General features: G+C 41.5%; 1 protein-coding gene across 1 annotated transcript; it reads right to left on the reverse strand.

Moving 5' to 3' along the window:
* Positions 1-1,720: 1,720 nt before the first annotated feature.
* Positions 1,721-11,801, reverse strand: LOC146663359 (uncharacterized). Its single transcript, XM_085416106.1, has 5 exons — positions 10,242-11,801; positions 5,808-5,906; positions 4,155-4,298; positions 3,519-3,567; positions 1,721-3,296 (listed from the first exon to the last, which is right to left on the reverse strand). Exons 1-4 carry the CDS (start codon positions 10,321-10,323, stop codon positions 3,527-3,529), a joined length of 366 nt encoding a protein of 121 aa, XP_085272232.1. The 5' UTR covers positions 10,324-11,801; the 3' UTR covers positions 1,721-3,296; positions 3,519-3,526.
* Between the last annotated feature and the right edge of the window lie 119 nt (positions 11,802-11,920).

Consider the following 11,920-nt stretch of genomic DNA (forward strand, 5'->3'; position numbering starts at 1 on the left):
CGCAGGGCCAACACACAGGGACAGACAACCATTCGCACCATTCACACAATGGCAATTTGGATTTTCCAATTAACCTATCCCCTCAAGCTGCATGTCTTTGGACGGTGGGAGGAAGCCGGAGTACCCGGAGGGAACCCACGCAAACATGGGGAGAACATGCAAACTCCACACAGAAAGACCCCGGCCTGATGTTGGAATTGAACTCAGGACCTTCTTGCTGTGCGGCAACAGTGCTAACCACTGTGCCACCGTGCTGCCCTTATTTACTGTTCATAAACCTGTTATTGTTGCAAGATGTGCAATTATTTTATTTTTTTTATTATTTTTGGTCAAGTTGTGTAATGTGCCTGTTTTATTTTTGTTGTTTTGTTTTGTTTTTTTTCTTACACTTTAGGCGTCTATCAAAAGTAGACACGCAGGAATTGTTTTTCTAACGTTTTTTTTTTTTCTTTTTTGTTTGGCACTGGTCATAAAAGCATGAAATACCTCGAATGCCCTGCCTTCCTGACAGACTGCTACTTAAATGCCTCATACAGCTTATCAGTAGAGAATACACTGTAATCGCACGGATGAAGCATCAGACTTAGGGCTTTTAGTTTGTGCAGACAGTTTCCTCCTCACCGCGGTCGTCTGTTTGCAGTTTGTGGTTTTCAGATTTATATTTGCACATGTGTAGACGACACTTGTAGCCTAAGGAGGGCCGTGTTGACAAGCGACAAGTCGGCTGCTTGATGAATCACCTCAGCTAGTGTGCGGGTCGTAACGTTTTAAGCAATATGCTGAAAGTATTGTTTCAGTGCACGAGTCGAGTGCGTCTCATTTGTCTTAACCATTGTATGGAGTCGAGCGGGATCGGATTCAGTATACTGATTCTAATATCACAGCTTGCCTTGTGCCATGTTGTTACATTTTTTAAAGTCATTGTGTAACAATCGTAATAATTTAACTGACCTCACTGTCAGATTTAATTTTTAATTTTTTTATTTTTTGTATGCCACAGTAGCCTGTAAGATGTCAAACGATACATGCACACTTGAGTTAAACTGACTTGTTTTTGCACCGCATTCTCGGTCTCACCTCATTTGGCACTTAACCTTTCGCACTGATCTGTCATTGATCACTATCACAGTCTGCTGTTGTGGTTCGTGTTTAATTTCAGTGCGCTGTATATATTAGAACGAAGATGATGATTGGATCTCTGTAAATTTATTTAATGGTTTTTTGTTTTTTTGCATTTTCTTCAACAGAAGAAAACTGCTAGATTAGCTATTGTGTAATAAAAATACATATACCACATGTTCTCATTTATTGGATTTCAGTGTTAAAATATATATCTGCTTAGTATTTAATTAATATTTATATAACTATTTTGTCACTCTAAAGCGTAGATTTTTACTTCTTTGTTAGAACTTAGTTTAGAAAAAAATGAGAAAATTAAATTTAGATGAAATAAATTAAAAGACTTGGGGAAAAATGTGTTTGTTGTCCAAGTTTTTACACTGCTGAAGGTTGAAGTATTTTTCCGATGGCCGCCCCTCCCTGAGCCTGGTTCTGCCAGGTTTCTTCCTGTTAAAAGGGAGTTTTTCCTCCCCACTGTTGCCAAAGTGCTTGCTCATAGGGGTTCATGAGATATAAAGCTCCTTGAGGCGGCCATTGTTGTGATTTGGCGCTATATAAATAAAGTTGAATTGAATTCAAAGAAAAACACTTGCAGCAGTGATGGAAATTGTCAGTTTTATTGTGAAAATACATTTGCTACACAAAAAGCAGTTTATAAAGATTGCATTAAGTAAAAGCCAGTGCATTTACATTATATACAAGAAGAACTAGAAGGCAAGAGAAACAAGTAGAAAATGTTAAGATATTGTTCAGTAATAGCTGGCCTGGTGGACGTTTTGAAAAGATCTTCACTGGTGTCTCTTTAAAACTGTGCTTGTCTGTCACATTTGTTGCATTACAACAGCTCAACATACTAAAATAAATAATATAGACCTCTTTTAAAAAATAAGAAAAGAAATAAACAATAAAACAGACAATATAAATGGTTCCCCAATTTTGTTGCCAGAGGGTTCACCCACAAGCAGACAGATCCGTGACCTGAAACATTGTCGGTGTCGAATTATCGCAAGGAAAAAAAACTTTTTAAAAAAAAGCTGAAGACAACAACCCTGTCCGCTGTGGTTCGTGTTGGCTTCAGCGGCAACAAAATTACAGACCACTGCAGTTGCAACCATCCTTTCTTTTTTCTTTTTTGCCTTGCTGCAGATCTGAAAAGCGCTGTGATTGCTGAAGCTCTGTTTAAAACACTGTAGGTGTAGTTAGTTTTCCTCTCTGCAGTACATTCCTCACAACATTCTCACATGTTAGCAGTTTGGGGCTGTACGTCTAGTGTTTCAAGCATCCTGGGTTACAAAGCGCTGCTGCAACAGTCATGTGAATTCAGGGTTTGTTTTAGGCAAAAATGACATCTAAACTCTAAATGAAATAAAAGGAAAAAAACCAGACAAGACAATATTTTAGAGACCTGCAATAAATGGTCTGTGTTGGTCTCAGGAGACCCAGTAACAGTGCATGAGTACAGTTTGCTCCTTTACTCAACAGCGTTCTCACTGCGTCAGGCAACTACAAGAACAGGTACTGGCAGGAACAAAGGTTGGAGTACAATTCACCTAAAAAGATTTTTAAAAAGGTAGCTACATTCATATGGCCTTAATGTGCCAAACAGTATGTGTTACTCACATGTGATCTATCTTTCAGAGGCTGTTGTGGTAAATGACCAGCAGAGAGGCCCTGTGTTACCCCGCTGAACGGCAGGGGGGATCAAACTGTGGCCCAGCTGGCGGATGTAGCTGTGTTACATTCACTGGAGTCCTGCTGAAAACAGCACAACGCAATGCAGGCGTACAGACTCTAGTTTTACGGTTAATTCTCAGTCAAACCTGCCTAACCCCCCCCCCCAATGATCCAGATCAAAATCTCAACGGAGTGGAATATGAAGGCACACAAGTTCTAAAAGATGATACCACTAGTATAATGCTGTTAATATACCTACAGAGGTGTGAGATTTGCTCATGGCAAGTCCCGTCTTAACCACTGGACCTACACCAAGCATGAGAACTGAGCTTATCTCTTCACCAACCAGTCTAATAAATAAAAAAAAATAAAAAGGGTCCATTTCTGGTCGAGGTATACCCTGCAGTCAGAGTACACGGTTCGTCGTTCAGAGGTTTCCTCCTCCCGGCTAGTAACCAGTGGCTCCTTGGTTCTGTTACATCAGTTTTCAGAGGACGATGAGGCTGTGGGGGCAGTGACAGCAGTTTAGTCCACCTCGCTTTACAGTCACATTTTCAAAAGTGGACCCATTATTATGGTTTCCCACTCTGTGATTTTTATTTTTCACATTAGCATTGAAGGAGTCGCAGTTCTTTGTGTACGCCGTCTGAAATAACACTTGTGCCTCTTTCTACCTTTCTTATGATTGGCTGCACCACACAGCGAGAGAGTCATGTGATACTTACTGAGTGGTTTAAGCTTGATAAAGTGGCCCCGCAGTTTCTTCGATAGGTTCTGTAATAAGTGAAGATTAAAAAAAATGAATGAGCATTTTAAAACAATGTTTTTGACGCTCCTCCAAAACAGCTGTGACAACACAAAGGGCATCAAGAATTTAGCTATCCTTTTCCTGCTGTTAGAAAGGCCCCGGTGAATCTGAATACAATAAAATACATCCTGAGCCTTTTGTGACTCAGCTGCAGAGTCTTCACACCAAAAAACAAAAAAACAAAACAGGAGCAGCACACACTGTTCTCGCGTTTACCAAGAACTGCTTTACACCAGAGACGCCAAACAATTTTTAAGAGGATTACCTAACCCCGTCCAAGAAATCATAATTGCATGCGCAAATGCTGCTCTTACCACTGATACTCAGTAGCTGACGGAAACTACGAAACTACGTTTAATTCATAATTACAAGATAATGCACAGCAGACTATTGGCCTTCCCTAAGCATCCTCCAGTTTTTCAGATTTCTCCAGGATCAAAATACAGTTGTTTTCCCACACAGCGGGAAAACAACTGTAAGCAGTGAACTTCATTTCCCTTCATTTTACACTAAAATAATGCATCAAAGGAAACACCTTTCTCCTGCGTCTTACCACGTAAAGGCCGTTTGTGCGACTTGCGTCGATGCACCATGACCCCGATGATCAGTGCAGCGCTGACCAGCACCACAGCCAGTACTGAGAAGCTGGTGATTGCTGCCAGTTTCCACACGTCAGGTGTCTCATCCACTGATTTGCCTATTTAAAAAAAAAAAAAAACACCATTAGAATTCCACTTTAACACCAACACTTTTGTGTTAAACACAGCTAAAAGAAGCCATTTGGGGTTTTTTATTGGCAATTAATGTCAAAACTCACCAATATAAATGACAAGAAACTGAAAATTTGGTTCACATCTTTTCTACGACAGATTGCTTTACTAACAGGCTGAAGAAGAGGGCATTCTTTGGGTAAGTGCAAACTAGTTTTTAATAATAATTTCACTTATTAAGGGGAAACCTCTCCAAACCTACATGGCTCCGTGTGAAAAGGTATTGACCTCCTAAACCTAATAACTGGTCCTGCCACCTTATCTGGCAATGAGTCTTCTCATCGCTGTGAAGGAATTTTGGCCCACTTTGTGGAATCATTTTAATTCACACTGGAGAGTTGTCCATTACCAACAGCCTGATTAAGGTCATGCCAAAGCATGTCGATCTAATTTAAGTCCTGACTTTGATGAGGCCACTCCAAAATGTTGCTGTCTCCGGGTCATTCGGAGGTGGACTTGAGCTTGAGTGTGCTTGAGCTTCAGGGTACAAGCTGATGGCTGCACATCCTCCTTCTGGATTTTCTGGCACAGAGCAGAATTCATGGTTCCATCAATTACAGCAGGTTGTCCTAAAGCAGCAAAGCAGCCCCAGACCACCATATAACCATCACCATGTTTGACTGTTGGTATGATGTTTTACACCAGCTGTAACGGGACTCAAACCTTCAGCTTTTGTGTCGTCAGTTCCACAGATTATTTTTCAAACGGCTTGAGGATCATCAAGATGTGCAGTCTCTTTCTTATTGTTGAATCGTGAACTCTGACCTTAACTGAGGCAAGTGAGCCCTGCAGTTCTTTAGATGTTGTTCTGGGGTCTCCTGGGTGAGTCATTGATGTGCTCTTGGGGTAATTTTGGTAGGTTCCATGTTTTCTCCATTTGTAGATAATAATGGCTCTCACTGTGGTGCACTGGAGTCCCAAAGCCTTAGAAAAGTCTTTGTAACTCTTTCAGTCTGATAGATGTCGGAGACTTTGTTTCTGAGCTGTTTCTTCAGATCCTGCAGGATGTGTTACTTTTTGAGATCTTTTAGCCTGCTTCACTTTGTCAGAAAGGTTCTGTTTAAGTAACTTCTTGATTCAGCAGGTCTGGCAGTAATCAGGTCTGTGTCTGGCTCATGAAATGGAGCAGAACCTTCCAAAAAATTGTTTAATCACAGTTAATTATTGATTTAACAAGACAGGGCAGTTAGTTTTTCACACAGGGGCAGGTTGGTTGCGATAGCTTTTTCCCCTTTAATAAATGAAACCTTCACCAAAATACTTCATTTTGTATTTTCTCAGCTCATCTTTGTCCAATATTAGAATGTGTTTGATGATCTGAAACATGTAAGTGTGACCAGAAATCAGGAAGGGGGCAAATAATTTTTCATGGTAGCTCTAACACTCGACAAGCAAGTTTTAACAGATGTTTTAACAGATGCGACTCAGTGGCTCACATGTGTTGCAGGACGGGGTTTTCGGGTACTGCTTGCATGAGTCACAGGGCAAGCAACCATCATAGTCTGAGCTCCAAAACTCCGAGCTCCGACACGGACCTGCACACACAGAGAAGCAGGTTAGTCATGACATTTCATTTCCGGTCATTATCTCAAACCTTACACTGTAATCCTAGAAGGTAACCAAATAAACCATAATCAGGTGGTTTGAAGGAGAAATTAGGTTTCCATCCACTTATTACAGTAAAAACATGTGACCTGAACAGGACATCAAATGATTTCTCTTCTCATAAAGTGAAACTGGGAAATTCCTTTGTGGAGAATCTGTCGGTGCATCTCATCTGCACGACAGACAAGTAGTCGGTTTGGCGTGCGTGAACATTCGGGCCATGTGTGTGAAGAGCAGGATGTGCTTTCACAGAGTGCTTCCGTCGAATTGTCTTATGCGCGTTTATGTGCGACTTCCAGAGAATAAATTTGCATCTGTGAGAAAAAGAAGTGGCAGTTTGGTTTAGCGAGACAGAAAACGTCTACCTCCGCAGCCACGATGGACAGCTTCGTTTCTTTTTCCTGGCAGCCAGCCAGGCGGACAATTAAAGCCATGCACTTCCTAGATGATAAGGAAAGGACAAGGCTAAAGATGTGAGACAGGCTGAGAGCAGAGGCCGTTTTATTGTTTTAAAAGTGTGCGGTTTTCTCTCCAGCTTTAACATCCTGCATTTGGTTAAGAAACACATATGCACTAATGCCCTGAAGACATGCATGAAGTACGATCTCTGCAAAAACAATATTACAACACAAAGTCAACCTAATGAGGTCAAACAATACCAGACATGACAGCATTACAGATAACAACAAGGAAACCGCCCAGAGACACTTGATAAATGATGATAATCATTCCTCATCAAATGTGTAAGACACGCATTTGCATAGAATTAAAAAAAAAACATATTTTATGCTCAACAATTTTAACAAGAAACTACCCGAGTCATGATTTGTGGTAACATTTCATAACTGCTGGCTTTAACCACCGCTGACAGCAATAGCAAAACTCACAGAGGTGAACCTGACGCATATCAAAGTAGGGAAATGAAGGCATAGGAAACTGCGGCAGTAACATGTAACAAATATATTGCTACACCGAGCTCAGGAGACGATGCACCGCCTCATCAGTGCTGGAGCAGACAAAGGGGAAAGTAGAAACTACAACAGATCAGGTAGGCTTGGAGAAAAACGAAACAAAGAAGTGATGAATACCAATATGAAGTAAATCTCTTTAGTACTGTGCTATGGCTGAAGTATTCAAATCCTTTACTCCTGATCACAAGACCTACTCTGTGGTTCAAAAGCCTGACTTAAAAAGTAACATAAAAGTATTATCAGCAAAGTGTGAAACAAAGTTGCAGCAAATGAAGTAAAATAGATCCCACATTTAATAATGTGTCAATTTAACGAGCATCAAGCAGTTTACATAATAAAGACTCTTGAAGTGATAATTCACTCTAGTTGAGGAGGAGTAATTAATAGGCTTTGAAACAAAAGCGTAGTATCTATGGTTCAGCCCTAATAATGTCACCGTGACATTATTAGGCTTATCTCGGCTTTGCCTCAGAGGTGTGTTTTTTTTTTTTCTTTTTTCTTCATAAATATTTTACCAGAAGTCGTCATAGCAAACTGGAAGCGTGACATTAAAATATTCTTAGTATTTAGGATGCACTTCAGGTCAAACCAGAGCTTGCTACCTAAGAACTCGTCACATTACTGATGCTTGGTTTCAACATTTTTTCCAACATTCAGGGGTAGTGCTCCAGAGCAGCACCTTCTTGGCTGAAAAGATATTGAAAACAAAACAAAACAAAAGTCTGCATGAAGAGGCTGAAGCCGGCTGGAGGACTTCCACCCAGGAGACAGATCTTGCCCTCCATTCTGGGAATGCTATTTTTTGATGGGTGTTGTTGTTTTTTACTTTTGTCAGTTGCCGTGTGGTTGGGTTTACGCATCAAACCTACTTTGTTAGGCTTATGAAAAGGTCATGGTTTCAGTTAAAATACGTTGTTTCACAATTCTAACCACAGGTTGGAAGACAAACTAGCTATGGTGACGAATCACTCAACAATGACGACACCAGCAGGGAACATTCGGGTTCAGTCTCTGGACATCTGTTTTCAGATGATGAGTTAATTCAGTTCAGTTCAACTTTATTTATATAGCTGCAAATCACAGCAACAGTTGCCTCAAGCTGCTTTATGTTGTAAAGTAACAATAAACATTAATACAGAAGCCTGTATGAGCAAACACTTAGCAACAGTGGGAAGGAAAAACTCCCTTTTAACAGGAATAAACTTCCAGCAGAACCAGGCTCAGGGAGAGGCAGCCGTCTCCATCATGGAGACAGGACAAAAGACAGAGGGACATCTGTTGAAGGCTATCAGAGCTTGCACATTGAAAATCTGTGCTTAAGGGGTAAAATGCAAGGGGCCCTGACCATAGCCTGTAGATAAAAGATGGCCACAGCCACTGCGACATCACTGATGGGGATTTATCTCTTGAAGTCTCAAATTTAGTATTTCAGACTCAACATCTTAATTTTTTTTTAAATAAAGATGCCATCATATGAATATTCAGACCATAGCAGCTTAAATTCATAAGCGAGCCGCACAGTGACGCATCCACGGCTTTGGTGTCGGTTTTATTTTTAATGGCAACCATAGTTTACAAAATGAACATCAGGTTGTATTACACATAAGTTGAAACTAGCAAATCGGACAATGAACACATCAGAAACATGGTGTTGAGGTATTAAAGAAAGTAAGAGGTATGGTCATTTTTACTGTTTTTCTGACCACACGAGTTGCCCCCTACTGGCCATTAGAAAGAATGAAGGTTACAGAAAGTATAAGAAGCTACCAAATGAGAATGAAGGAGGAACTCTGGGCTAAAAAGCTGTCACATCTATGCTGCTGATTAATGAAAGCTAAATATTAAAGAAGACAAATGTTTCTGTGTTGCGGGATGTGGAGAGCACTGGGCCAAATCCACCAGTCCAAACTGAACCTTACTTGGGAAACATTTTACATTCACTTCATTTGTCTCATCAGTCACAGCTTGAAGAAATCCAGAGTTAACTCTGAGACCTGCATGAGTATGCCGCTGTATGGTTTTTGAGTACAGGTCATTGTTAGACCATCTGTAGTCAAAAGCCACCTGCTCACACACTCATGTTTGAAACATTTTGACCTCCTTTGACTTTGACTCTCTGGTTATATTACAGCCACATGCTCAGGCCCTCAGAGACTCTCCGTCCTCCACAGCCAGTCTCCCTCCAGGGTTTGGCTGACTCATTTTATAGCTCTGGTCACAGTAAAAAAATGTGTCACAGTCCTTGTAAAGCATTTCTCCTCATGATTTCAGCACTACATCATGCAGCTGGACTTCAGCACAAGAGTTCAAAAGGTAACTGGAAGGAACTGAAACCTGACTGCTGGGTGACCTCTGCAACCCGAAACTTGATGGGACTGATAACATTTCAAGCATTAAGCTAAAAGGTTAAGGAGCTGAATCATTCATCTCTACATCTCTTTAATACCACAGGTGTTTCTTGTGGTTAAGTTTTTCAAATCAGTGTGGAGTGGGAGAGAAAAACCAAAATGTTAGGTTTTTTGTTTGTTTTGTTTTTTGACTAAGAGACCTTGGCAAGTCTCAACACCTAGTCTGACAAAGGGTGTTTTGGGTGTGGGGGTGTTGTATTTTGTCATGAACTGGAAGGGGTGGGTGGATCAACAGCTGATGTCCAGATGTAGAGAAGATTTCCCACAGATAGAATCAAGATTAAAGCACAGGGTTTGCTGTTAGTTCTTTGGAAACGCATTTGGCACTTTAATGCCTGAGGAAATGGCCCTAACCCATTTAATTATTCAGAGTTTTATGTTCTTGGTGCACTCTGCGCCTGGTGTTCTCCGGTGGGATTAAGACTTAAAACTTCAGAGCGCTGTGGAAACAAAGTTAAAAAGCTGGGTTTTCTGTTTTTTCGGGTTTTGTTTTTTTTCGAGGCCCTATAAACGTGTCTTTGTCCAAAATGGACACAGGCGGTAGAGCATTTCCATGTGGCTTGTCCTTCTCACCGAGAGGCTCGGATGGATGAGGTGAAATAAGGCGATCGGAATGCGGAACCGGTGAGAAATGCAGCTGGTAAAGGAAGCGGCTCTGTAAGCAGACCCCACTATCTGACTCCATTATAAGCAGAGCAAACCACCAGACTCTGACCAGTGTTCACGCAAAAACACGCCAGCACTTATGAATTAAAATTTAGGAATAAGAATAAAAAAATGGGAACATTTAACGCACACGAGGTATTCCCCTGCTCTTTCTTTCTTTTAGTAAAGATTGTTTTCCCAAAAAAAAGGTGAGGGAGGGGAAAAAACGTATTTCACTTACTTTTCTGCGCGCTCACACCATGGAAAGTGGTCACCGCCGCAATAATAAGTCCGCAGAGCGCGCAAAGAGCGTTTAAAGCCATGATGTCTGCGGAGGGAAAGCTGCTCGCTGTCGGCCACACAATTCCCGAAAGTTCATCTGATTAACAGTCCGTGCTGGTTTTCAGCATGGAAAAGCGAGCATCAGAGTGAGTCATACGGAGGAGTCTGCGCCTTGTTTTAATAGCGCGCACACACCCACGCTAACAGCTCCACTCCTATGAGTCATTTCCTATGTACTGTACTGCTCGGATTCTCTGTGCGCACTCCCCGACTCACAGGAAACTCCAGTGCCATAAAGTGTGGTTGCATTTGTTTCAGTTCGAGTGAAAGTTTTTTACCACCTCAGGTATGAGTTTCAATACATAAATGTCATATTTTAAGGGCACACCCTACATTTTTTTCTCCCCTTCTCTCTCTTTCTCCGAGACCCCGCGTAATCTGGACTTAATAGTGTTCTCATTGTTATTACCACGCCTGTCGACGTCACCCCGTCCTCCCTGCCAAAAAACACAACTCTCTGGCATGAGTCTGGGTCCCATACACAGAAAAAGGGGGGAAACAGCAACCGAGGCAAAAACAGATGACACTCAGATGTTTTTCTTTCTTCTACTATGTTTTTTTAAAGACATTTGGAAATTCTGCTTAAAATTCAAGTAAGATGAGGTTTATCTGTGTCCACTCTTCAGCCCTCTGCTAAAACACAACAGCTCTGTGATGGTCTGGAGACTGCGTTTGAATAGGAAGAGTCCCTGTTATTAATGCCTGGAGCTGGGTGTAGCCTGCTGCTGCTGCTGGAGCACAAATATGCAATAACAAAGCCAGTGGACGCACGCTCGGAGAGCCATCAGGCTGGCCTCCGTCACAGCATTGTCTCATCATACATTAATAAAAACCACATCGGTTGAAGCACACGGACATACAAGTCTGCTGATTTATTCATGGCATCCATATACTCACATGAATTCAAACAGCCAGTGCCCAGGTATTCAAGTATCTAATTATTTTGGCGCACTTGGAGCCAATTCTCAGGGAAGGCTGGGATAACACTTCCCAAATGCCCTATAAAGCCTCTTTTTCACATATCCACTCTTCTTCTATGCAGCCTGGAAGTTTTTTTATGTGTTTGTAACATGGTGCAAACTGCCTTTCCCACACAAGCTAACGTCAAACAGACGCTAACCAACCTCCCACTAAATAGCTCACATCATCAGATCAGAGAGAGAGAGGAAAAAAAGTCGTTTTCATTGGCTCAATTATGTTCGAAGCATGTTGTTGCACAGATGTTTTTCTACTTGACTGTCACGGCTAACCTTTAGGAAAGCGGTCTAAAGAGGACCTGGAGCAGCAGAGCCCACTAAGGACACCCATATGAGCCGACTTTCCACTGCAGTGATTTCATCGGTAATGAGGCACTATAAGCTGCAGATGTTGTGTCAAACTCTCAGGCAGGAACCATGGCAACAGGATGAACACACACAGAGGACCTTGCCCAAGGTGATCCAAACACTCCTGCATGTGCTGAGTGGGAGCCAAACTAGCTGATGTCTCTCAGGCATTGTTAATACTATAGCATAACTAAAGACGTAAGGCAGCTCTGGCTGTTTTACTTTATATATTAGAAACATATTTAGTTGTAAC

Source organism: Rhamphochromis longiceps, linkage group LG8 (genome assembly GCF_057381845.1).
Source record: "Rhamphochromis longiceps isolate RC_006_pf linkage group LG8, R_longiceps_female_GT1.1, whole genome shotgun sequence".
Classification (NCBI taxonomy): Eukaryota; Metazoa; Chordata; class Actinopteri; order Cichliformes; family Cichlidae; genus Rhamphochromis; species Rhamphochromis longiceps.

Bases quoted from the DNA above. Each gene is read 5' to 3' on its own strand.
- LOC146663359 (XM_085416106.1), bottom strand. From the start codon at position 10,323: ATGGCTTTAAACGCTCTTTGCGCGCTCTGCGGACTTATTATTGCGGCG. The intron at 5,907-10,241 runs GTAAGTGAAATA...CTGTGTGTGCAG, and splicing joins TGGTGTGAGCGCGCAGAAAA to GTCCGTGTCGGAGCTCGGAG. The intron at 3,568-4,154 runs GTAAGACGCAGG...CACTTATTACAG, and splicing joins GCACAAACGGCCTTTACGTG to AACCTATCGAAGAAACTGCG.